At 36.4% G+C, this 27,587-nt stretch overlaps 1 protein-coding gene across 1 annotated transcript in view; it reads left to right on the top strand.

The window, feature by feature from the left end:
* CACNA1D (calcium channel, voltage-dependent, L type, alpha 1D subunit) overlaps nt 1–27,587 on the top strand; it is a gene marked incomplete at its 5' end in the record, with an annotated part of 129,008 nt that overhangs the window by 76,725 nt on the left and 24,696 nt on the right. Inside the window, 10 exon segments of the mRNA XM_009700033.1 lie at nt 9,867–9,905; nt 10,324–10,452; nt 11,153–11,218; nt 12,957–13,048; nt 14,384–14,543; nt 15,770–15,897; nt 16,012–16,108; nt 17,724–17,826; nt 18,939–19,040; nt 24,718–24,848. Of these exon segments, the coding sequence (XP_009698335.1) occupies nt 9,867–9,905; nt 10,324–10,452; nt 11,153–11,218; nt 12,957–13,048; nt 14,384–14,543; nt 15,770–15,897; nt 16,012–16,108; nt 17,724–17,826; nt 18,939–19,040; nt 24,718–24,848 (1,047 nt within the window).

Genomic DNA, 27,587 nt, shown 5'->3' with positions numbered 1-27,587 from the left:
GACCAAGGTAATTGAAGATTCTGTAAGTTGTTTCAGTGGCTCAGTTTAACAAATAATGTGCGGGTTGTTTTTTTTTTCTGTGAGAGGTTTTGTTTTTAGAGCAATGTTAGCATTCATCTCAAGAGGGAGCAAAAGAAGAGTACATAGAGAAAGTAAGAGTTTCCATGCTGTGAAAAACAGAATGTTTGTTTTTTCCTATTACTTTTGTTTTTCCCATCCTGCAGTAAATGTTTTGAAATTTGATTACTCATAAAGTACTTTGAAAACATCTTTTCACCAAAGTTTTGACTGATGGACATTACACATATAGGTACTTGGACAACAGAAGGATCCGTTTCCAAGAGAAAAAATAGGGAAATACTGATTTTTGCCTGTTTTCTATCTGACTTGCTGGCTTAAACAAGGAAAACTGTGTCACAGACATGGTAAATGGAAGATAGCAAAATACATACCAGTTCTGTAGCAGATATGCAAGTCCTTCCCCATGCTTACTTGTTTCTTTGTTTAATTAGTCAAAATAAAATTTCAGAGGAAAGTGCCTCTGATGCTTCTTGAGACCTCAAAAAAGGGAGATTGAAGAAGGTGAGACTTGGATCTAACCCAGCCACTGAAAAAGCTCAGGGAGTACACAGACTCAGTAGGCAAGGTTATCGTATTCCACCTGCTGTGAAGATCTTACCTGTTTATTATTCTGAGAACTAAGTTATCCAGAAATACCCATGATGCAAGAGATCTCCAGCATTCACATATTTTCCCTATATCAAAGAACAGATTAACCAGAGAAAACTGTAGAGGTAAATAGAATCATAGAATCATAGAATCATTATGGTTGGAAGAGACCTCAGAGATCATCAAGTCCAACCGTATACCTGATGCCACCCTGTCCACTAAACCATGTCTTGAAGTGCCACATCTAAACGTTTTTTGAACATCTCCAGGGATGTTGCATGGTATTCTTTGAAGATATTTTGCTTGCACGTTTTTCTACAGCAGTCACAGTTTTTGAGCTGGCTAATAACATTCCTTTTCTCTTAAATTTGTTTTAGTAAGCTACTTACTAGACATCATTTTTTTTTCCCCAGTGGATTTTATTACTTACTCACGTGGTTTCTTTTCAGTAGGGATATTTAATATGCATCATCTTTCAAAATACTTCTCAATTTGAATATATACTCTTCAGTGGTGAATATTTAAGTTGCAATATCTCTATTGTATTTTGCGGAAGCAAATGCATCCTGTGGCTGTCATTGCCATTTAATTGAAATGGTTTTTCAAAGAAAACACGTTTTAAAATTTGTTTTCCAAAGTGGTTCATGTCAGGCATCCAATTCTTAGGATCACATTCCTCCAGTCAATAGCAGAAATGATACCCTTTACTCCATTTAGATGGTACCTTGATTTTAGAACTGTGAATACCATGATAATAAAGTTGCCCAGGAACATGAAATAGAGATTGTATTTGAAAAAAACATGATCTGTTCCAGGCATTCCAGGATGAGGGGAAAAAAAAAAGAAAATGCATAAATCAGAAGCAAGATCAGTCTTGAAGACAGTTCTTGGCTTTCAGTGTGTTGTTCAGATCAGTAGGCCACCTACTAGGAGCTTGGATTTGCCAGGCTGGTCTTGATTGAGGCTATGGTTTGATGTGGATTTCTTTTGGCATCTCCATGGGCTTAAGCAGCCTTCACCCACAGCTCTTCTTACCCCCATAGCTATGTGAGCTATGCTTCCACAAGAGTTTGAGGACTTCACAGTTGGCTGGATGAGGTGCTGAGCACAAAGTGTTGGAAAAAGTGTGGGCCATGGTAGGGCAGAAAAGGGTGGATAAGGCTGCTGCCAAAGGAAATACTTCTTACACTGTGCCCATACAGGTCTCCCTTCAGAGCATATTAATGTCAGCACAGACAATATCAATTAGTGGCAGTAGCTGCTGTTGAGAAACAGCAATGTACATAGTTTTAAATCTTCTTTGGTTCTAGTCTATTTGGTAAGCATATTAATATCTATTATAAATACATTTCAACCAAATATAGAGAACCAATGTATTCTTTTATCTTTTTGGTTTTAAGATGGCAGAATATCTTCAAGCATACACAGAGTCTATTAGCCCTCATTAAATTTCAAGTTCTTTATTCAATTTCAAATTTCTTTATAAAGCTGCAGATTCTACACTGCCATCTCAAAGAGTAAACACAATCAAAATAATTTTAAGGCTGATTGACCTTAAAATTCCTTCCTGATTTTATGTTAAACTGTGAGAATCTCATGAGTGACTGCATTCTTGGAAAAAAGAATGGAGGAGTGATGTGATAACATGGGAGCAGAAGGATCTTATCCTGACCATTAGATTTCAGACTGATTTTGCTCAGTTATCAGTGGGCGATGGGTCTTTCTATCTGTGGACTGAAGGAACCTGAGCTGACAGGAGGGTCAGTCAGCAGAGAACTGCATTGTCCCACTGAGACATTTCTCAAAGTATAATTGCAGTTCATGGAGCAGATTTTTAAAAGCTGCCTCTAACTTGTTCTTAGGTTTGTGGGGTTTTTATTTGATTGTTTTTGGTTTTGGGTTTTTTTTCCAGAAAAGTTTGGATTTAGACTTTCAGCTCAAGTATTTACAAGTTACCCACTATTTCCTTTCAGACTGGTACTGGTGTAGATGAGCATAGTATCTGAGAGAGTAAAATGACCAATCATTTATAATAGCTTTCCCTAATAACTGCAAAATGTACTAGATTACGAAGAAATTGGAAAATAGCTCAAGTCTACTTCCATGACCATAGAAGATATCCCTGTGTTTAACCCCATATTTAACACTGTATGGACAGCGTTAATTTGACAGCATTACTTGTAACTGATCACTGCTGATCTTTCAGCTGTGAAGAGCACTGTCATTTTAGTAATTCACACGATTGTCTTGAAAATATTCTGGAGATCAAGCAATGATCTTCAGGAAAAATGCACATCACAGTCAACAACTAGCACTGTCATTTCTTAGTTTTTTATACTATACTCTCTAGAGAAAAAAGGCTCATCTTTGATGTCTTCTAGTACTGCAGAGCAGACTATATGTGTACTAAGTATTGTCTGTTTCCGGTCTTTTCCACTTTTTTGTGCTTTGTTTGTGCAAGTCAATAATGTGTTACAGTTTCAATATATTTCTGGGCTTGATTTCCCATTTTCAACATGAAACAGTGAATACTGCAGAGCGTCCAGGGAAATTTCTTAGGGTTTTATTACTTTTATAGTCTTGATTCTACTGAATTATCCCTACTTCATTGGTTTTGTGTAAATTTCTGTAATCCAAATTCAATATTTTAGAATCTTTTTCTTAATATTTTTTTGGCATTCTGAATTGTGCCATTCCACCTGTACTTTTTAGCTAACACTGACAGTGATCCTAGGAAATCTACAGCTCTGCTAAGATGCTAAGAAAATTCCCACTATAGAAACTTCTTAAACTGAGGAAGCTCAGCCTTCTTTGAGGGGTGATCTGAAACAGTGTAAATTGCTACCACTAATGTAAAAGAAGACTTGAAATAATGTGAATACCTAAAATAATATACTCAAGATGAGCTAAACATTCTTGTAGGTTTGCATATATAATTACCTCATGCTGTGGAAACAACTCATCATCATTCTGATAGTCTAGCTGTGTACATTTAGACTAATTCAAAAGGCCAACAAGTTCTTGTAGTACATAACATGTTGGTATCTGACCCATTTTTCTCAAGAGATTGGGTTGGACTTTCTAGTTATGTGTCACCTTGACTTCAGTATTAAATTCTGGAAATTAAATGCCATCTCTTTATTTTGTTGTTCCTTTTCTTATTTTTTTAATGTTTTGTAATGATGTATATGGTGCCCTGAGGATGATTCTTCTGATCCAGTAATCTCCCGTTCACATATAATCCAGGAAATTACTGTGTTTTGAATATTTTTGCTGCCCATGGAAATCAGTGTTTAATGTGTTCAGCAATTTACAGGGACTGCTCAGCATCCTCAAGGACTGTATCAGTGACCAACTCCAGAAATGAACCACCTCAGAGCAACATATATTTTGGCAAAACATTATTTTCTATAATTGTTTTTTTAATTCACTCTGTCATTTAATATCCCTTCCTTTAACCAGTTCTTCTTTTATGAACCTAATTAGATTTCATGTTCATTTTATTTTTAGAAATTTGTAGAGGCAAGTATATATAAGTAAATATATATATATATGGTATAGCAATAAAAAAAATTAAAAACACTACTAAAACCTATATAATTACTTTTGGGTTTTGTGACTTTTTGTTTTCAAAAAGTTTCACATGACACACAAAATCTTGTGTGGTCATAAAAATGGTTCCTTCTCGATTGAAAAACAGACTATTGATCGTGAGACACAAGATGTGGTCAGTCCGTTCTGGGAGATGGACATATGTAACTTAAGACAACAAGAGATAAATAAATTGGAAATAAATTCTGAATAAATGAGTAAGTTCTTAAATGGAAATAAGAGACAAGTTTCAGTCTGGCCTGACTGTATAGAAATTATCTTATTTGTCACCTCAGAAACCATTTGGATGACCATCACTGGATGATTTAGAGGCATGGTCACATTGTTACAGCAGTAGTTACAAAGGTTTTAATTCACATTTTTTATTTAAATTTCTTTTACCATTCATGTGCTGCCAAAATGTCAAGAAAATAATAGAGTTCACTTTCCTCTTCTTTTGTGCAGATGTTTAATGCTGTCCCTATGGGACTAATTTTATGCTTGAAGTTAAGTAAAATTCAAGTTCTTTGCTGAAATAGGGCTTAAAGGAACAGCATTGATATCTTCCTTCTGAGCCCCTCAGGAAAACCCATTTGTCTTGAATCACCACTGTAAACATGTGAGGCTTATTCCATGCCTACACTGCCCTAACAACTATCAGTGGTTAGTAGCAATGTCATACATCAAAAAAGTCTCCCACAAAACCAGAATTGGATATTCTGCCATTTGGCAAGAAGAACCAGCATCATTACCATTTCAGCCCTATGCAGTGCATAATGTTGACTTGCAGACAGCAGAATGGTCTTTTTGTTTGCTAGACTGCTAGTGGAGTGTGTACTGGGAGAGCTGGTGCTTGCTTTTCTGTAGTTGCCCACTCACCCAGTAACTGGTGGGACAGCTGACCTTGCTTGTGCAGAGGAGTGGATTAAAAACCTCGTATCTAGCTCCTGTAAGAGATCCTGGATTCCAGTTTTGAACAAAAGCACTGCAGTTCAGTTTGATTCCCACTTTATGCATCAACATATGTTAGAACTTATGCTTTGTTGCTAGTAGTTGATATTTTTAAATACTGTTAATGCATTTTGTAGACTTTTCCAAATGCATCTCTTTAGACTTAAGGCTAGGTCAGAAAAATACATTCTCATATGTATCTCTTTGCTTTCATTACTATGAAGTCTTATTGCAATATGAAATCTGTACTGTGTTGCAATATTTAATTTGGAAACAAGTAAATTCCTGAGCTGCTTTCATGAAGGTGTTAATACTAATTATTCACTTTATTGCACAACTGAATATTTATTAGTTATCATAATACTCCTCTATGACATCAACATGTTAGTTATGAACTTAGAGTTTTAAATACATGTTTTTTTAAAGTTTTAAATAAATCATCTTTTTTTTAATCTACTGTAGGGTTCTTCACATTGATTCAAAACTTTTACTAAATTATGTATATGGGCATTTGGTTCATGTTGAACAGGGAATATAGAGAGTGCTGATGAAACTATGAAGAAAATTGCTAGCACATTTGAGTTCCAGTAATTATTCTCTGAATAAATCATATATGTATATACATGCATGCATACAGACACACATACACTACACATTTCTGAAGATATTTTGGCAACCTGAATGCTTTCTTATATATGTTATTGTCATCATATGTATTTGTCATTCAGATGTTTCCTTTTATATTTGTAATCGTGATTACAAATGATTACTTATGTGTTCATTTGTTTTGGCATACTTTCGTACCCTTTGGCACTATCTGCAAAAAAGAAGCATTTGACCAACAGTGTGTACTAATATCCACTGGTTTTCACCATATTTATTTTTTCTTAAACACAGAGCTACAGTTTGCTTCCAATGCATGATGCAATCTATTTCACACTGTTCACAGTTTTGACATTGAAGCTTTTTTCAGTTAGGATGTTTATTTTGAACTTTTGTTGCAATGTGAAGAGTGTAATGAGGAGTTACTGTTTAGGAAATGTGCTCAGTTTTTCATAAGCAGGAATACTTCACCAAAATTGGTAGCAGGTTGCAAACATTTTAATCAGTGAGTCAGAAATTTAGGTTGATCATTGCTTAATCTTTTTGAGGGTTGGGATTGTTTTGGGAAGAAAGCTGCTGTGTTGAACTTTGATTAAGAAAAAAGAAAAATCATATGTTACTGCCTTTTTGAAGTATTTAAGAATTGGCTTAAAATTACATAGTTATGAAGTGCTTTGCTGAACTAGGCTCTCCGTGTAGCTGGCACATGGCTGACAGAAAAGGTAGAATAATTAAGCCAGTCTCTGTTCTCGTTTACCTGATTGCAGTGCATCTGTTAGCCAAGCAGTGAAAGCAGAAGCTGTTCATTTATTCTAGCTGTGCCCATTACCAGACTTCTAGCAATGATCCCAGGAGCACATCTGTTGCCCTAGGAATCACATAGTCCCATGGGAAACAAAAAAAAAATCATGATAATGACCAGCCAGTCCTGAAGCATTTGCGACATGAGTAGCATTGGAATGACTGGTGGAAGGAAAGAGGAGGTTGTAGGTAGATTTCCTGACCACAGGAAATCTTTTTATTTGCATTTTTGTCAGCAACCATCCAAAGAGACACTCTGTGCTCATCCTGCCCCCACCTCAGTCTCAAGTCTACTCTGATACTGTCCCTACATATACATAATGTGCCACCTGCTTACGTGTATATATGTCAAGTAATATTACTGAAGTTGCAAATAACATAATGTGTTTGGGTAGCATATTTTTTTTCCTTAACTGTAGGAAGCAGACGTTCTCTGTTGGTATTTTTGTACAATTTACTTTTTGTGAACAGTGTGTTTTCCTTTTTCATTCCTGGCCTGCTCTTTCCAGTGTCCATAATTTATAATCTCTTGCATATGACCTCCTAACACTTCCCAGCAGCAGCAGATCAGCCATCAGAAAGAGGCAATTAAGACTGCTTAGTCCAAAGAAGCTGAGAAAGAGTGATTTATGAGGAGTGTGCATTACATGGTCCTGTGCATATGCAAATGTGCATACAGAAATACATCCAGTGCCCTTCAGATGAAAAAAAAAAAAAAAGTTGAACGATTTTTCACTCATCATTCCTGAGCACCTGCAGTAGAACACATAGTTTTGGTAATCTGATCTCTGGCTGCATTTTCAAAAGTGAGAATTAAGTAATTATTAAGATTGTTATATGTAGAGAAAGGGTTTTTTACTGACTTTTGTGAGTTTTTTTTCATAACCAAATCATAATGCATACTCCTCATTATGTTTTCTTTTGGAAAGCAATTAAATGAAAATCTGTAGGACTAAAGTATCCTTTTTCTGTTCTTATCTATCCCATTACATATTGCTGTCCTAATATTGTTCCTACCTTATTTGGGGCCCAATCCTTCTCCTGTAAAAAGCAGGAAAAACTGCCAAATGCAAACCCCAGCATTTTACTTCATTTTTTTTTTGTGTGTGTCAATTTGTGATGATGCTGCAATTTAATCTGTTCTGTATCTGTCAAATACTTAATTTAATTTTTGATTACACAAAATATTGAGTGCTAATTAAGTAATTTGGTCACTGATTAAGACAGAATCAAGCTCAGCATGAGTCAGTCACCAGAAATTAACATGAAATTTCAGGTTTTGTCTGCAGAAGGTATAATGAAATCCTTTTTCTTTAAAAGTTTCAGATAAAAAGGAATTTTTTTTCTGTACCAAGAAGTCAATAGCAATGTGGGTCTGTGTACACTAGTACAGGTTTGTGAGTGGTGTAGGTAGACAGCCTTGCAAGATTGTTTCCATGTTTTGTGATATTTTGGCATTTATGATGTTTGTGATTATGAATTTCTCCTTAATCTTTATTTTGATGGTTTTATTTCAAATTGTTGAAATATGCAGGGAGTTTCTAATGCAACAACTGTCTCTCCTTGGCAGCATATTTTTTGTATATTTTATATAAGTGCTTACAAAACTTAGATGTTACAGCTAATTTTACAAATACTCTGGTTACTGAAGTCTAATGAGGAGGTCTGGGTTTTGGTTAATATTAATGCATCAATTCAGTAATAATCCCTTAAACAGTTTTAAAACTCTGTTTCAGAAAATACTGATATCCTGGCAGGGCAGTAATGTATGTATATGTAGATTGCATGTAGTTGAACAAACAGTTATTTTTACCTCATTTTCGCCTTGTGATACCTTTATATTATATATGTTTTGCAAAAAAGTAATAGACAAAACTATTAGTATTTTAATAAATACCACTAATATTTACCATGGTATGTTTGTATAATATACTACCAGTATTTTCATCAGAATCAGCTCCTCTCTTTTCCCTTCCTTCTCCTCAAGTTTTATCTTAGGTAACAGCAATACTTGAGATTTTAGTCAGTGAAGAACAGCATTGAGATTGTGTCTGATGCATCCCCAATGTGTTGAAAGCAGCACTGAGGAGGCATCATGGTTATTGCCACTATATGTGACAATAACTGTTGAAAGGTGCCCCTTTGAAAGGCGGATATTTTAGGCAAGAGAGTAAGAGCCATCACTTGGATCTAACATCCAGAATCCCATTTGTTCCACTGCTGTGAATGTTTTTAAAGATGCTTCCATTCAATTTTGGAAGAAGCTTCTGCAAATTGGTCAGTGCACAAGCAAGCATAGACAGTTGGTCCTTTAAGCTTTGCTAGTTGCTTTGCTAAGTGTCTGACCATTTAGGATATCGAGACAGTTTCTCCACAGACAGAGAGGGACATTATAAAGAGGCAAGTGAGTTTCTTCTTCGCAGAACACAGAGTTTGGCTCTGTGAACAAGAAGTTGGTGTGTGCCTCTGTCCTCCCTGTAGTGCCTCAGGGTTGTATAGATCTGTTCCAAAAGGGTCAGTCAAATCCTGAAGCCCTTTCTCCATACCTGATCCTGTTACATCAGCTCAGGTATACAAGTACTTTGTAGATGGTGAGAGAGTACAAGTATTGCCTTCCCAGTTGCACCTCTACAGGTGGGTTAGCCTTTGTGTCATTGTGCTAAAAATGTTTGTCTATCACTTTGACAGGGTGAAAATCTGTCCTTGTTAGGCACTGCAGAACCCAATGTTCATCACTGAGTTAACTCAAATGAATTACTTTGCTTGTGATATAAAACACCATTACTTGAATATGGTTAGATTCCAGTGATAGAGTAATTAATCTTCAAAAAGAGCACAACAGAAAAGGGACCTTGAAAGGCTAGTTTGACCCCAAAGCTTTGTTCTTGAGTTTTACTTAGGCTTATTGCTACAATTTCATACAACCTGTGAAAGTCAAAGGTTAATTTTGTTTGGCTTACATAGGAGACAATATTTAATTTGTATTTACTTTCCATTGAGTCTTTTAAACATTATAGTAGCAGATTTTAGTATGAGTCAGCCAACAATGTTTTAGTATGAGTCAGCCAACATGAAATGCTAAAGGGAAGGTTTTAATAAGGGTATTAATGTTTTGTTCAGAAAGTATATAGAGTTGGAAGATGTTCATTTACATTTAGAAATGAAAAATGTCCTTCCTTCTGTTTATGGTTAAGCTGATTTTTTTTATCTTTTATTTGATTTTAATATCTAATGTTCTTAATTTCTTAAAGCCAAAGCCAACTGAAACAGTCACAACTGATGAGTCTGGGGTAAGATTAATAAACTGACCCCAGTGGTTTTACCTCTACTTGAGTTTATTCTTTTTACCATGTCTATTTTCCACTGATTTTTTCTGTATTTTTCATAACTGTCTTACTACAAAGGTGTTATGCAGTGGTTTGCATTCATTGTCAATGTACTATTGAAGTCTACTACAAACAAACCCAATATGATCCTTATTAACAAACCAGAAAACTTGGAAATGCATGTGATGTGTGAAGCATTTCTACAGGTCCTGTGTTTTTAGCATGTAATTTTTCCTTTCATGTCATGCTTATCAAGGTGAAAAGGCCCTCAAGATACATTTTCAAATCTTACCTCTTCCACCTTTGCATTTGATGTTGTTTTTCTGGAAGTGTTGCATATTTGAGTTTGTATTTGGCTTGACTTCTCCATGATGCTCTTCAGAACTCTGAAGACAGCGCTAGAATCTCCATCACTTTTTTCCGTCTCTTCCGGGTCATGAGGTTGGTGAAGCTGCTTAGCAGAGGAGAAGGAATCAGAACTTTACTGTGGACATTTATTAAGTCATTTCAGGTTAGCAAAATTTATTTAAATTTGTTTTATAATCACAACCATTTATACACCAAATTTTATGAAGCAATACCCTGTAGAGTGCAAAAAACATTTCTTTTGAAATTCATGCTATCAATAATGACATATTTAAACATATTTGCATACTAATGCCAAAATAAACTTCACCGGTTACTTCAGTGAGTCCCAGGGTCATTCTTTGTTGTTTAATATTAGCTGTTACCATAAGATTTCTATGGTACTTCATAAAAAAACATTTGGTATATCTAAAAGGGATATAGGATAGGTTTGACAGACACTTCTACATATTATTAGATGACTACAAAAGAGGAATTTCATTTATTTTTTTCTATAAAATTGATTTCACAAGTGTAACAAGTAGATATTTGAATCCTTTCTCCTGAAAACTCTAATGAATGTGAAGTTAATGGACCTCTATAACTGTATAGAAGGAAGTATCTTTGTGTTGTCAAAATGAGTAATAAAAATAAAAAACTGCTAAAGATGATTCTTCCCCCTGGATTGCTGGCAGAAATAGTTTAAAATTAAGAATATTAAGAGTGACAGGTAATAATGTTTTAAGCACTTGCATAGGAAGAAAAACCTTGGAAAATCATGTTGTACAGAGAAATTATTTTTGTAAATGGAAATTGAAATTATAGTGTGGAATTATTAAAAGACAATGCACCTGTCCCGTTTCTAGGCTCTGCCTTACGTTGCCCTTCTGATAGCCATGCTGTTCTTCATCTATGCTGTCATTGGAATGCAGGTAACTATAGAATTTTTTTTTAGCCCTAAACAAAAGTACACTGTTGGCTACTCTGAGACTTGTTTGCTAAGATGCTTATTGAAACGTTTCCTTGATAGTGGTGCTATATATAAGGCAGAGCTTTCAGAATAACATAAAAATCTTTTTTTTGGCTATGATTCTGGCAGTCAGAAAATCCAAAAAGATGCAAGAGAAGAGCTTGGTGTGAGCTTATAGTATCTTGGTTTGCTGAAAGGAGCCACTCCCCTTCCATGTAGTGTGAAGTTTATTCCTATGCATGGATGTATGAAGGAATGCATGGCTTTTTTTTACTATAGACTTGTTTTGGGAAACAGGCATTAAAACTCCAGCTTTTTTTTTTTTAAAGTCTTTCCCATATGAAAAGAGTAGAACTAGTAGAAGAACCTAGCTAAAGATTTAGGCACAGCTGAGCCTGTGGATAATCAAGAGTGGGATATATGTACAAACACAGAAGGGATTTTGGTAACTTAAAATGTACTGTTGGGATGAAGGTGCCACTCCTCACACCAGCAGCAGTGCTGTGAGGGCAGAGTGGGTTCTCCAGTCTTAATAACTGGAGATAGCTAGACACGAGAAACCTGTCAGGAAACTGTTCCTAAAATCCATACTACTGGGCCATTTCTAGTGGGAGGATGGGACAGCTGTTTGAGAGGGGACTGCACAGACTGCAGGAAAGCAGCAGATAAAGACACCGAGCATGGCACTGTGATTGGGAGCGTGGTTTGGGTTGCATGGTAGTCTCTGTGCCACACATGAGATCTAGTGCCTGAGCAGCATGCCTGGATGACCATCAACACTTTGGCAGAAGTTCCTGTTAGGAATCCTGAATTTGGGCTGCAGTTCTCTCTCTCTCTTTTATTTATTTATTTTTTTTTCTTCTGTCCTGATAACTCCGGTTTTCCTGTCGTAAGGCTTTAGGACAGCTCTGCATCCCATAAAACTTCACACATGTTTTCTTTTGTTCTCAAAGTTGTAATGTTCTTCAAATCAGCTCTAAGCGAGATCCTAATTAAATGAGATGAGAAGAAATAGGCTATGGAGAGTGGTTTTGCTTCCTGGTTATTTCTCTTTATCATTTATCCAAAAGGAATTTAATGTTCTTACAGTCCAGCACCATGTATACAGACCATAACAGTGTTAATGTCTCTAAATTAAGTAACAGTCTTCACTGTATTGTAAGAGAATATAAAAGTATTATACAGGGGAAAAATAATGGTCTTGTGGCCAAGGAATTGCAATTTAATTTTGAAGAACTGAACTAATTTCCATCTCTGGCTGAGACAGGATGCTCAGACTCTCTGTGCTTTGGTTTCCATCTTTGCATCTCTTTTTCTCTGTTTAGTTTCAAGGTTTTCAGGACAGCAATTATTACTAAGAGTACAAGTATATACAATTTTTAGCGCAGTAGGGCTTTAATATCCATAAAGGACTCTAGGTGCTAGTTTAAAACAAACAATATTTTCTCACCTGGAATACATGAATATCTATTAGTATTATAATGGTTTATTGATGACAAAACAAATGATTAAGAATTATCTTGTACCTGTGATAAATTTCCTGTGTTTACATCATTATCAGGAAAAATCTAAAGATGGTGAAGAAAGTGTATTTGTGAAAGTGTTTTTCATACATACTGAAGCAAGTTTAGACTGCAAGGCCTACAGCTTCTGACAGTACAGGTCACTAGGATGAAAGTCAAAATCCTGTTTTATTGTAGGTATTTGGAAAAGTGGCCATGAGGGACAACAATCAAATAAACAGAAACAACAATTTTCAGACTTTCCCCCAAGCTGTGCTGCTTCTCTTCAGGTGAGTAAACTCTTACTTAATGCATCCCATTTCATTGATGTATGAAAAATGTCTGTAGCTTTTGACCATGGATTTATTAAAAATGTGTTCCTAAGTGAGAAGCAATTTAGCATAACAAGCACAAGCACTCTCTATGGCTGTATGCTGAGTGTCCATTGGCACGGCAGGGTTCTAATCAGGTGATACAGACCTAAACTCATTACAGCTGTTGTGAAACATCTCATTTGTGGTGTAATTGTCTTCAGGCAGAGCCCAAACATAGTAAGCCCTGATATCACTGTGTAGGTGTTGGGAAAGGTGAAAAAGATGGTGCCCTTACTGTAATCTTTAGAAGCACAGCTAGCATGACAATTTGAAAAAACGAAAGGTTGTTGCAAAGATAAAGAAATAAACTGTTCTTTGCATTTGCTGAAGAGATGAGAAGAAGTAGAGAGTGTAACTTGCAGAAGGGAAATACCAGATAAGCAGTAGGCGAAACTTTCTGATGGCAAAGGTAGCTAAATCTTGATGTAGGGGGATTATGGAATCTCCATCACTAGAGGGCTTAAGAAGAGGGTAAACATTTGCCAGGAGTGCTTCAAAATGTCCTGGAGCAAGCAGAAGGAATGACATGGAAGGGGATGCCTCTAAAGGTGGCAACCTTGAGAGTTCTCTTGCCTGTGATTCTGTAACTCCACTTGGCTCCTATGCATTGATATTAACCTGTTTGGCAAAGCTGGCAGGGCATTTCTTAACTGAGACCAAGGGCATGACCCGATGAGATCTAAGTCACTTTATGCATGTAATGACTTTAGCCTTTAAACTAGGTAATGAGCACAGCCAAAAATGTCATAAATATGTAGTTATCTTTTAAATATTTGAAATCATGGGTCTGTACACAGGCATTACCCAACTATGCAAAAAATGCAATGGCAGAAGTTAAAGACAATCATTTCTTCAGCTATGCTGAGGAAAAGGCAATTCATCTTTTACAGATAGATACTTTCAACTTTTATGACAGGTTTTCATACACAACACTGCTTTTGTACACAATACCTCTACTGCAATAAGTATTTAACTTTTAAATCACAGTTTGGGATTCAAATTTTTACATGCAAGCCTTTATGGTGCGTTAGTCTACCTTATAAAATGTGTCTGCAATGTCAGATCTATGCTTGTCATTTCTGAAACATGCTCTCTGTTTTTTTAATTAGTTCCTGGTCTGAAAAGTTCACACTCTGTCTTCATATTTGTGCTTGCACAGCTCCAAGCATTGTGTCAGAACTTAACAAATTAATACATCTTTAATCCATTTTGATCAAATAATGCTTAATTTATCTTTGTGACCTTATAAAGGTGTGCAACTGGAGAAGCCTGGCAGGAAATCATGCTGGCATGTTTGCCTGGAAAACGCTGTGATCCAGAATCCGATTATAATCCAGGGGAAGAATACACATGTGGAAGCAATTTTGCCATCATTTATTTTATCAGTTTTTATATGCTTTGTGCATTTTTGGTGAGTCTAGCTTGTGCTTATTAACAGAAATGAGCTTTGGCATTTTGACTTTCTTCTGAACTAGAAGAGTAGCAGGTTCAGAGAATGACTGAAAATCCCACATCTAAAATATTTTTGGAAGGTTCTATTTTTACACATAGAGTCCTAAATTCTGTATCTTACACTGATTTTTACGGTGAGGATGGTGAAACACTGGCACAGATTGCCCAGAGAAGCTGTAGATTCTCCATCCCTGGAAACATTCAAGGTCAGATTGGATAGGACTTTGAGCAACCTGGTCTAGTTGAATATGTCCCTGCCCATGGCAGCGGGCTTGGACTAGATGACCTTTAAAGGTTGCTTCCAACCAAACTATTCTATGATTCTAAATTCCCATGTACAAGATGTTCTTCTGACTACACATATGCAGGAGTAGTTGGTTGCACATTTGAAAGCTAACAGTCTCTTCATCAGCTATTATTTCACGCATTTCTCAATAGTGTCATTAAATATTCATTAATAATAAAGCTGCAATTCCTTTGACTTACTAGTAATGCTATTTGTATTATTTAAACTTAGTAGAATTTGAATTTGTGTCTCTACAAGTGTGCTCAAACTGTGGCACACAAGATGTGAATGATAACCTTTCTCCCTAATCCATGGCATAATGGATTATTTACTCTAAAATAATCTTTGAAATATGTTTTTCCTTATTGCAGGTGTCTGGTCTAAGCTGGTTGATTTGTTCTATTCATAGTGCTGTTCTTGCAAAGTGAGAGTGGTCAAACAGAATTTTGTGAACTAATGTAAACATGCATGTTCTGCTGTTCTGTATCATCTTCTGTGTTAACAAAACATACACAGAAGTCTTATTGTTGTGACATTGAATCCTATTAATACAAAAGCAATTTCCTGAAATCTACACTGTGTCAAATACATGTATCGGATCCATTCTTTAATTTGATACAGTGGGATCTGGCAAATCAAGGAAGAGAAACAAAATCGTGTTACAGGCTATGTCAAAGACTGGGTACTCTAAGATAGAATCATGCTCTGATAGAGTTTCAGTTAGTCTGTTAAATGGTTGCAAGTATTTTCTGTGATATTTGATTATATTTGCCAAAAGTCATCATTTATGAGATCAATTTATTTGAATTCTTAACCTGCTACCTTATAAAATTACTTTATTTATTGTATTTTTTTATTTCAAAATAATTAAGGCAGATTGTTCTTAATTACTTTTTTAGATTATAAACTTATTTGTGGCTGTCATTATGGATAATTTTGATTATTTGACACGTGACTGGTCTATTCTGGGTCCCCATCATTTGGATGAGTTCAAAAGGATTTGGTCAGAATATGACCCTGAAGCAAAGTAAGTTAGATCATTTCTCTGATAAGATTTATCTAGTAAAAACAATAAAAGCAGAGCATAATAAATTTTTTGGAAATGGATGTATGTTTGGTAACTGATGTGTGTTGGTCCTAGGGGAAGGATAAAGCATCTTGATGTGGTTACATTACTGAGACGCATTCAGCCACCACTTGGTTTTGGCAAATTATGCCCTCACCGAGTGGCCTGCAAGGTAGGTTTTACCCTACTTTCTTTCTAGGTTTCTCTCACAGTTTATTCATTTGTTCATTCAGTTCTGCCCCATATGTGTCACATATGCACAGTAATCCCATCTGTTCACAAGGATTCCTTCACTCTCAAATTTTCCTGTTTTTTTTGCAGGCTTAACTTAAACCAGCAAAATTGGTGTAATTTCTTTCAGAGTTCTCATTGGAGTAGTTACCACCAATGTAAAATTCTTCACAGAGCATCAAAATGAAAGGGGTCAATCTGTAAATCTTTCATTAGTCTATTATTGTCTCGTATGTGAACTACCTCATCCCAGCACTTCTGGTGACTCAGTGTCATATATAAGAGTACTTCAACCCAGTGACATTTCTGATTTCTCTGCAGTCCCAGGGAGAAGAGGGTGGTGGTTTACTATAACTGACAATGAAGTTTTGATACAGTACTTTTGCAGTCGCATTCATGAGAATATTGCTGCACATGAAAGGTAGAAATGAGATTCAAGGGTGGGGACTGCAAGATGATAAACCAAGCTGAAGTGAATAAGGGTGTGTAATACAATGTGCAGCAGTGAGTGAGAAGACTGAAAATTAAAGGGAATGTAAAATGATGTAGAATTTTTCAGGCATGATGTGTAATTTAGATGAGGAGTAATTGCATTTTAATGTAAAAGCTGAAAAGCAAACAAAGGAGATGAATAATTATTATGTTATTTGAGGACTTCAGAACTATGGCTATTGTGGTTTTAGCAATTTCAGTAGGAATAAGATCAAGCCTTTTAATTAAAGGATTGTTACAACAACACTGTCATTTGATTTTCTTTTATATCTGTTTTATAAATAGGTAAGTTGACGTATAAAACACTGGCTTCAAGTGGAATGCCACAAGGCATGCTTAAAACAAGCCTGTATCTATACGTTAAGATAAAAACATTACTCGATTGGACAATTTAAACTTGAATAGAAGAAAATCCAAGTCAGACATCAGGAAAAGGTTTCTATAGATTAAATAGTGTTCTTCTGGCAGATGGGGTCACAGTGATACTGCTCTAAAAGATGAACACTAATGCAGAGATGGACTAATCCAAAGAGGAAAGCTCCTTTCACTCTAATTCAGTGTACATAGCATAAGAAATGCCTGGCATCACTGAAGAGTTACCTGAGAAATGAAACAGCTTACACAAGACAGAGCAGGTGCTGTGGTTCTTCATGGAGCATGAGGCTGGAGAAATCCGTGGGAAACCTGGAACATGACTGCAACTGGAGTGCATGCTCTTAAATAACTGCAGTTATCCTTAATACTTGCTTAGTGTAACTTCTAGTCATAGCCAAGGACTGGGTTTCAGTGTTTGCAGATTAGCTCAATAAATAGCTCATGAAAACTATTAGACAGTTTTAGCTTTTATATAAGCATGCATGTGATGCATATCAGAAAGAAGCAATATTGAGTGGTTATTATACACAACTAGGATGGAAGTCAACTTTTTTTTGAAGACGAACAATTGTTATGCCTCTCAGTGGATATTACTCTTTGAATACGCCAGCTTTTCAGAAATGAACGTTACAGGAGGTTTTTTTCAAAACAAGCTGCATCAAAATTTGTTTTCCTTTTCTCATTTACAGAGGTTAGTAGCCATGAATATGCCACTAAACAGTGATGGAACCGTCATGTTCAATGCTACTTTGTTTGCTTTGGTTAGGACTGCTCTGAAGATAAAAACAGAAGGTAAGGTTCTTAGCTGTAAAGCCCTTACTGCACTTGTCAGAAGGTACAGTGATGAAAAGTTACAACTTACTTCATTCATTTTGTTGGACATGAGTAAGGCTGCCTTAGTCTCGCTGGATTTGGTTTGCTTTTGGATCATGGATTGTATTCACTGTTGCTAGGAATGATATGCTAGAAAATGAAAGGAAAGGGATAGGAGGCCAGAGCCCAAGAAATCTCAGAAATTATTATATGCTTTTACCTGGTCAGATAAAATATGTAGCAGTGGCATAACGGGAGTTCTACTGCAAGGAATGAATGAGTTCCCCTTTCTGTCCAACCAAGATGTTCCTTCCTCACTACTCTTTAACTTGATGCCTTGGATCCCACATTGATGGAACTGCAGCTTTTGCACACTTGAAAGCAACATCCCCAGTTTGATCAAGGCCAATTCTGACTGGGTGGAATGGATTTCTGTCATTTGCATCAAAGAGGGGAAAGTTTTAAAAAATAGTGGTATGTTTCAAAGAATTTTGTTTCTATTTTCATACATTTTTTTCATTATTTTACCGTCTTCTACTACTTTCTGTTCCATGTTGTCTGCTATTCTCAGCAGAATTTGAGTTCCACTGCCAATAACAAACTGATCAGATTAAGCCCCCTCAGGCATTGCTGTCATTTAGGTGAGCACTGCAAGAGATGAAAAACTTCTCAGTAGTCAGTTGCCTGAAATTTCAAGCCTGTACAACTGAGTAATTACTATAATTAAACAAATAAAGGCTGAGCTTTGGATCAAGATAGATGCGGCTTTTAAAGAGCAAGTCATCACTTTCTGCGCAATTTAAGCAGAAAGTATGAAGCAGTGACAGAGTAGAGCCAAGATCTGTGAATTACAGTTGACCTCTGCAGCATCCAGAAGCTGATTTGAAAGCCCCAGGAGCTCACTGTCTTACACCCTTTCTTCTCTTCAGCTGTAGTATTGTTGTCTGCTACTTCAGGTAGCTTAGGCTTGCTGCAAAGGACCCCTATCACAGTCTTTATTTGTATAGAGCTAATTAATATGCACAGGATCATTCATTGCAGCTGGTTGAAACATAATTCCCATCCTCCATTTTTGTATTTCATTGTCACAGGTAACCTAGAGCAAGCAAATGAAGAACTTAGAGCAGTTATAAAGAAAATATGGAAGAAAACAAGCATGAAATTACTTGACCAAGTTGTCCCTCCAGCTGGCGGTCAGTCTGATAAACTTTGCAGTATGCTATTCTCTGTGCATGTTGGTCTTTCTAGATTGTTAGGAACTAAAGAAAGAAAATTACTAGATTTTGCAATTATAATGGCATTAAAGGACAACTAAACAATAATAACAAAATAAATATAGAGAAAATTATATCTTGTTACATTAGATAATACATATAGGACTGATAGGTACGGTACAACTTCCTTAGATCAAAAAGAGAGGAAAATATTATGCTTATTTTCTTGCTTGAAAAAAAAACCTTATTAGACCTAAATCTAATTTTGATTTCAAATCATTCAGCAAAAGAAACTAATCTCAGTTTGTTTTCAATGCATTCAGCAAAATAAAATGTTTTCTACTAATTAAACTTGACAATGTACACTACATTATAGCTTATATCCTTGTACATGTTGAATATTTCTGGGAGAAAACTAAAAAAAATCTGATTGCTAGCTTAAAAATATGTTTTTTGCTAAATTGATAAAGCAAGGTGCTAAATTATCTCAGTTACACTAGTTTAAACCAGAACAGTTCCGTAGTCAACGGATGATGGAAATGGTTCAGATTTATGCCAGTATGACTGAGATATGAATACGATCCATGTAAAGAGATATCTAAATTCTAATTACACCAATACGTTTGCAAGAACTACAAGGCCGGTGTATTAGGTGTTCCTACATGCTGGAAAATGACATGTCAAATACTTGTTATATCTCTCTTTTTAAATATATATATTCTGATATATATATTTAGCCTTTTCAATATATACATTTTTATTAATATACTGTAGTGTAGGTTTAGGTGACTTTTTTACTTGCTTTTTCAAGTTTTAAAGGTGCAGGATCTGTTGCACTGTCACCCACACCCAGGATATATTTATCTAGACATCCAATATGCAGATCCATTGTAATCATCTGGTGTTTCTTGTAGTTTATTGTACTTCTATAGTGTTACGGCAGCTTTCAAGACTGATCAGACTCAGGTTTGGAAGCAGACTCAAGATCCCAGGCGCGATGCTGGTGGAGGCTGATCCCTTTCTGAAGGTGATGCTCTCAGTCTCGAGGGGAGGAAGAGCATGCTGGCTGCACTGCTGTTCAGCATGACCCCAGAAGCAGCATTAGCTTTGTCGCTGGAGGAAGCCACTTGCTATTGGCGTGGTGGCTGCCAGATAAGAGTGGGGATGAAGGCAAAAATCTAGCAAATTTGACTATCCAAAGGGGAACTGATACTGCACATTTAAAACAACTTTTTGTGTTCTACTCTGTTGTTTTTAGCCTTACACCTAAGTGCTTGCATGGCATAGTTGAATTGCTTTGTTACTGTTGTAACTATGTGCTTGAGCTTTTTCTGCAGCCTCTGTTCCTTTCAACTATGAGTCTTTCCGAATATTCTGAAGCAATTCTGTTTTAGGGTGGTGGCATGGAATTAGTGTTGCCTCTTGCCAACTTTATTCCCCTACATTTTTTTATTGAAATAGAGATGCATGCTTCAAAATAGCGAGCTGTGCCTGCCTAAATCAACCTGACAAAGAATCTGTAAAGATTACATTCCTAGAACTAATCTTACATAGTAACTCACTGTTAACTTCAGCTTCATTTCATTGCTGAATATAAGCTGTATATTTATTTTCAGCTATACTAAAATTCATTGCTAATATTTGTTCTGCAAATGTAGCTCTTCAGTGTAGCTAGAACGCTGAAAACCTGGATCACTGCTCAATTGATAGGAAACAGTATGGCTTCTACAACCCAGTATAGATAAGAACATGTTGGGAAGTCCTGAAGATTTACAAATTTTTGATTTCAGTTTGGTTTGTTTCTCTGCAAACCTTGTTGTGACTTACCTGAAAATTGTAACCCACCTAACCCATCTATATTGTAACCCACCTAGAAAAAAGAGGAATACAGCTATTTTACATCCATATGCTGTGAGAGTGTAAAATAGCTTAGTATACAGCAGAAATTAGTTTCTATTGATACTTAATATTCAATAGAAAATTGTATATGAAATAACACCAGTGACAGGTGATAATAACAAGCTGCTAGGAGACAGAAAATTCTCTTCAATATAAATCAGCAAAGCATCCAAACTCAATATGTTAAAATCTCTTGCACTTAACAGTATTGAGCAGTCTAGTTTATAGTGGTTTTCTCCAGTATTACTTTTGCTAATGTTACTGAATGCTAGATCCTTTGTGTGCTCATGACCGTGCCTCCAGAACACAAACAGAACAACTATTTGCAGAGCAGAATGAAAATAATCAGTATAGCATTTTTTTCCTGAGTTATCAATAGATGCACTAGAAATGGACAGTTAGTTAATTCTTGATACTGGTTAAATAACTTATTACTATAACTTAATTAAAGTGTTAATAATTAGCAACACATTTTCAGTTCAGAAAAATGAAACTGCTTTGCAAAAACATGGAATGTCTGTCAAAGGCCTGAATGTACAAATGACTTAACACTCTTAGGAGACTAGAGAGTAAGAGAAATACATAAAACACTCTAAAGATTCACCTGTATTCTCTAAACTCCCCAGTCTCCACCTGCAAGCCCATTTAATCCTGCCTAATACTTTTTTGCCCTCTTCCAGAAATTTCCTACTGAAATCATTCCTTTTGCTGTCACTAATTGTGATTATAGATTTGTCTATTCTGTGGTCAGTTATGCTTAGCTGCCTCCCTATACCTGTCCATATCTGGCTATATGTGTGTTACTCAAAAAACAACGTCAAGGATGGCACCCCTTGGCCAGGCTTCAGTTCTTGTGTGCATGTGTCTGCAGTACAACTGACTGTGCCTGTGAAGTACACACGCGTCTTGTTTGTACACACAGACTTCAGCATGCACAACTCAGCAAACTGATAATACATTCATCTAATGTGCTTATAAAAAGTTGGTGCATGTCCAGAGTGATCAATAAGGGCCCTTTATTTCTGCGTACTGAGATTTCACAGGCATTGTCATCTCAGGTACAGTCAGTAGTCGTGCAATGTCATAGCCTGATTTGAGACATGCTCTAAGTGCAACCCATAGTAGTATATGTTATATCAAGTCTGTCACTTCTATGTGCTTATTCTTTCTAGGAGCCATTTGCTATATCACTTCCTTAAAAGTTCTGTTCAAATACTTTAAACAAAATAGTGTAAAAGATGGGGAAAGGCTTATGTGGGGAGTTTGACCAAGGCTATGTTGCAGATCAATGGATTCAGCTAAACTAAGGCAGGCAAGTTTAGATTAGATGCTTTATAAGAGATCTCTTCCTAATACAAAAGACCATTAGTCTCCTGAGGAGCTGCCAAGGGAGATTACAGATGAACATCAAAGCAAATGTTCACAAAACGTTTAGAAATTAGATTTGTGGAGTCACTTAAAAAGCTTTTTACTGCTGAGACTGAATCTGTAGACTGGTAAGCTTTTCTTATGAGCTATGGAGTTCCTGCTATTTCCCAGCGGGAACTGGGCAGATTTGGACCTTTGAAGAGATGTCAGTATTTGGCAGAGCAGGCTCTATAATGTGCTATGATATTTCCCACAGCAGACTGGTCTCCCAACCAAGATATTTTAAAGCAATTATTATAATTATTTTTCCTTTGATGCATTTAAAGACAAATAAAATGCTGGGAGAATACATCCCTGGTTCATTTGTACTGAAGTTAAAGCCTGTCATCCTTTCTCACATGCATACAGCCCATTTCAGACATTGTGATGAGTGGAGCTTGTTTAAACAGTATTGTACATGGGTTGGATTTCCCCATCCTTTTTATTGATGTGAAAGCAAGTCACAAAAAGAAGAAAGTTAATTAAATTTAAATTAGCAAAAGCTGTCATGTTACAGGTAAAAACACTGTTAGGAATACTGGATACTGAGATACATTGGGAAATATTATTATTGATAAAATGAAGACACAAGGAGACTTTTAATCAAATGTTAATGTATGATGTTACAGTATATGACAATTGGTGAGAGACTTTGTATAACAATCAATTAGAGAAAAAGCTTGCTTACCAGAAAGTGTTCATATGTAAAAAAACCCAAAAACAAAACAAAAAACCACAAAACAAAACTAGAAACCATACAGAAATCTATCTTAAAACTCCATTAGAGAGTTCAAATATGGAGAAAACAATTGACATAAAACTAAAAAAATCCATACTTTCTAACAAAGATGTGTTAAAATATGTCTGGGCACGTTTGATTTTCCATGTTTAGTCAAATCACAACTGTACAGAGTAACCCAGATCCTGAGATGTGTTAAGCACCTGTCTGTCCCAGCAAGGGCAACTGGAATGACGGGACCTTACCTGCCCATCAGGATGTGGACCCTAACAGCGGAGAGAACTTTGATGCCTAAAACACACCAGCCCTCCTTTATGCATGGCAGTAGCCAACTAGCAACCATGTTGCAAACCGCTATCTCAGGATACTGAAAAAAATTGAGAGATTAGGCCACACAGCAGAAAGGGAAATGGCTAACTTAATGCCAGGTGACGCTAGGGGAAAAACAGGTGTGTGAAAACAAAAGCAATGTTTTTGAATAGAAAATGATTCCTAGTTTTCTGGCAAGCATTACTCATCAAGAGATCAAACTTGGACAGCTGAGTGATTCAATGGGACTCACAAAACAGGCACATACATTCTTAATATGCTATGAGCCAGGTGATTTCGATATCCTCATAAGGTACCCGCCTTTGAACTTTGAAAACTTTGAAATTTGGCTTTTGTTCACAACAGTGACTCCGTAAAAATGCTAGATTTTACTGCTCTTGCTGTTTGCCTATCTTTTTAATTGTACTAAATTAACTGATGGAAGTTATTTTCATTTCGATCAACATTGCAGGGCTGATACAATACAATAATGTGGGAAAGCACCATGTTGTTTCATATTTAGTATTGTCATCATCACCTATCTAGAAGGTGGCTAAGGACCACATCTTCACTTAAACGAGGGCCTCATAGAAAATATGTGAAATTGTAACCTCTGTGGGATTTCCTCAGAGTCTACAATCTCTCTTATTGGGTCACAATAAGATACCAGAAGACACAGCCCAACATGAGCATCTGGGGGACAAATAAAATGCAAACTGGAAGATGCTCAGGTATTACAGTGAGGGTATGACATCAATAAAAAAATGTACATAGCGAAACAGGCTGTGAAGATGTCAAAGTCCTTACACGATCAGAACAATGCTATATTGATACACCAACTAAGCAAATTTTGTTCAGCAGTGGAAAAAAAGAGAGATGTTGTACGAAGGACTTCTTTTTTTTTTATAGAGTCACTGTTATGAACATAAATGTATGTAAGTCATAGTAGCTTTTATTTTAGTCCATTTATTCCAAGTAACTAAAGCCAGTCTTTCAGCTTCTATGCATATACAAACATGGTTATGGTTTTGTTAGAAACTTACACAAACTTCCTTAGAAGTACATGAGACTTGTTAGAGCATTGTATTTTCTTCTTTATTAAGGATGGGTTCACTTAACTGACTGAGCCTAAACTGCTTGCTAAAACATTGCTTTTAAGCTAGTTCCAGGTTCCACTGTTGTAAGCTGAAAGCATACTACCTATTGCACCCATCATATCTTCCCCCCCAAATCAGATATGAGTGTACAGGCTATTGATAAATGTGCTGACTTGGGAGAGATCTGTCTGGTCTGTTCATTTAGATGATGAGGTAACCGTGGGGAAGTTCTATGCCACCTTCCTGATACAGGACTACTTTAGGAAATTCAAGAAACGCAAAGAACAAGGACTGGTGGGGAAATATCCTGCGAAGAATACCACGATTGCTCTGCAGGTGAATTTGTTTTTACATTTTTAACTAACCATTTTGTGAGCTTACTTGAAATAGCAGGTAGATGAATATTGATGATTGTGCAGTGCTGCCAGGATTTTATTTAGCTGGGACACTTTTGGCCCTTATTCATCAGAAAAGTAAAACGTAATCCTGCTATTCTGTCTATAACGAGGTAAGTGCAAAAAGTTACTCTCTGTGGATGAGTCAAACAGTAGCAATGGTTATAAATTTTCTTAGCAAGTCTAGTTGATAACATCACAATCTAAAGTTGTAAAATCAGATAAATAAAGTTCTGAGCTATCATTTCTGTTCTTTGTTTTGCTTAAACTGTTTATTTTCTTGTGTTCCTACAATGCCGTAAGCCAGTTCTTGGAAAACTTCCTAATATTAATTACCTCATAGTAAAGAGGTTTTTATATGGTCTAATTTTTCTTCTTACTTCTCATTGTTCTTTTCCTTTTCAGCATATGATTACTGGTGAAATACCTTCCTATCGATATTTTTTAGTATTTGCAAATTTTGAACTTCACAGTCATCAATTGCTTTCATAGGAAGCAATATTAGCATACTACCTTAATGTCATATACTTCTGTCTGTTAAAACAAGCTATCAAATGGAAACCAGGACAATAGATTTGGCCGTCTGTCTCTCCATGGGCCTGCAGCAAGCAGTCCATAGAGTATATGTCATCTAAAGAGTATATTCTGAAAACTTCTGTCTAGTAATACCCTTTGTATTATGAACTTTGAAACAGGCAAATGGAAGGCTGTCCTCAAATAATTCCAGACATCATACACTGCACCATTTTTATTGGATTGGGACTTTCTGAATTTCAGTTAATGCTGAATAGATTCCTAGGAACTATAAAGATATTTAATATTTCTGATAGCTTTTTATTCTGATGCCAAAATTTAGGAGTATGTTGTGAAAATCCCCTTCTAAAAGGGGAGAAATGTGTTCACCTGATTCAGATACTCCTTTCTTTGTTAGAAATCCTGCTGCTTTGTGTTTTGATCTAGCAGAATGATCTTTGCTGTCATGAGTGGATAATTTGTTTCATTCCTATTTCCTAAGAATGTCTCTGCTGGCAGCTCTGATACACGTTCTGTTCCAAGTCACCAGAAGCATAAGAGATGCAACAGGCAGAGAAAGATTCATCACGATTCTTGCTATTGATGTGTGAGCGCATGGCTTGCCAGGACAGTATGAACTGTATTTGCATATCATGACAGAATGAAAAATTGTGGGGAATGGAAGAGTTAAAAAGACTGGAAACAGTTGAGAGGGAAGTGAAAGACGCTGGATTTTTAGGAAGGACTTTGCAGAGTTCTTCATTGCAGAAGCGTTTGAGCATAAGGAGCTCAAAGTTGGTTTTCATAGAATCATAGAATCATTTGGGCTGGAAGGGACCTTTAGAGGTCATCTAGTCCAACCCCCCTGTGGTGAGCAGGAACATCTCCAACTAGATAATGTTGCTCAGAGCCCCGTCCACCCTGACCTTGAATCCCTCCAGGGGTGGGGCTTCCACCACCTCTCTGGGCAACCTGTTCCAGTGCTTCACCACGAATCGCTGCTAGGAATCTGCAAAGGCTTATGGGATTTGAGGCATAGCACATTTTTTTTTTCTGATTAAAACAGTGCTCCTGTGGTAATAAACTGAGTCAGGCTGGTAGATGGGAAGGTTCTTTCTTTCTTTCTCCCCATTTTCCTCTGTTCTATTTTTGTCTTTCTAACAAATCAGTAGTAACTCAACTTGATTTAAAAAATAAAAGTGGAAATGCCATTTCAAAGAAACCTGAAACCTATGGTTAGGAAAAAGCCCAGTCTTATCGGTTTTCAGCCCAGCATATAAAGGAATAATGTAATTCAATACTGGAAGCTACAGCAAGTCAAATTCGAAGTCAAAATGCCATGTTTGTTAGAATAATTAATTATATGAGGATACAGCTTTAAAACAGACCTGGATGTCTCTCTGAAAGAGATGTTCTGTGTTGACAAGGAATTGCTTTCTTCTGATCAATGCCCCCGAGAACAGTCCTGTGGGATGTGTTATAGGGAAGTTAGTATAAATGATCACAGAGGATCCTTTTGGCCTTAGAATGTATAAAAATCTGATGTCTCTCCATTTTCAGCCTCTTCATTCCAGACTTGCTTTGTCCAAAGCTTAAATGCATATAAAACTTCGATGTTTTCAAAAACCTGTGTTCTTAACAACCATTTTTGGCAGCATAATTTACGGGTATACCATCAAACCTGTTTTTCAACTACAGAAATTTTGTTGAATGATCTGTGAAAGGCTTGTAACTACAAAGAGGTTACTTCAGTTCTTGGAGAGCTAGTAGTAGCTATTTTTCCATTTATTCTCTCAAATACTCTAAGTAAACTACTGTTTGCAGATCTCTCTGGTAAACAATATACTAAGAAAAGCAGAAACATGCAGTATCACTCTGTCTCTCATCCGATTTCTTAGGGAAATTGTCATGACTGTTATGTCAATATATACCGCACTTCCATTGTAAACACTGAAGGAACTTCCTATAGCAATCATGGTGGACTTGTATCTCTATCACCCAGGTCATCCAGATGAACTTACGGTTTGTTTATGTATCTCTGTGTAAACTAATGATACAAACTGCACATACAGTATTAGCAGCACCTGACTTTGCTTACAAAGATATGGGTGGAACAGATTGTGAACAAAAAGAAAAGTACTAAATTAGCCAGCCTTCTCTCCTCCCT

The sequence above is a fragment of the Cariama cristata genome, unplaced genomic scaffold, assembly GCF_000690535.1.
Source record: "Cariama cristata isolate BGI_N322 unplaced genomic scaffold, ASM69053v1 scaffold18025, whole genome shotgun sequence".
Classification (NCBI taxonomy): Eukaryota; Metazoa; Chordata; class Aves; order Cariamiformes; family Cariamidae; genus Cariama; species Cariama cristata.
Note: the sequence above shows the minus strand (reverse complement) of the source record. Positions and strands in the feature narration are given on the sequence as shown.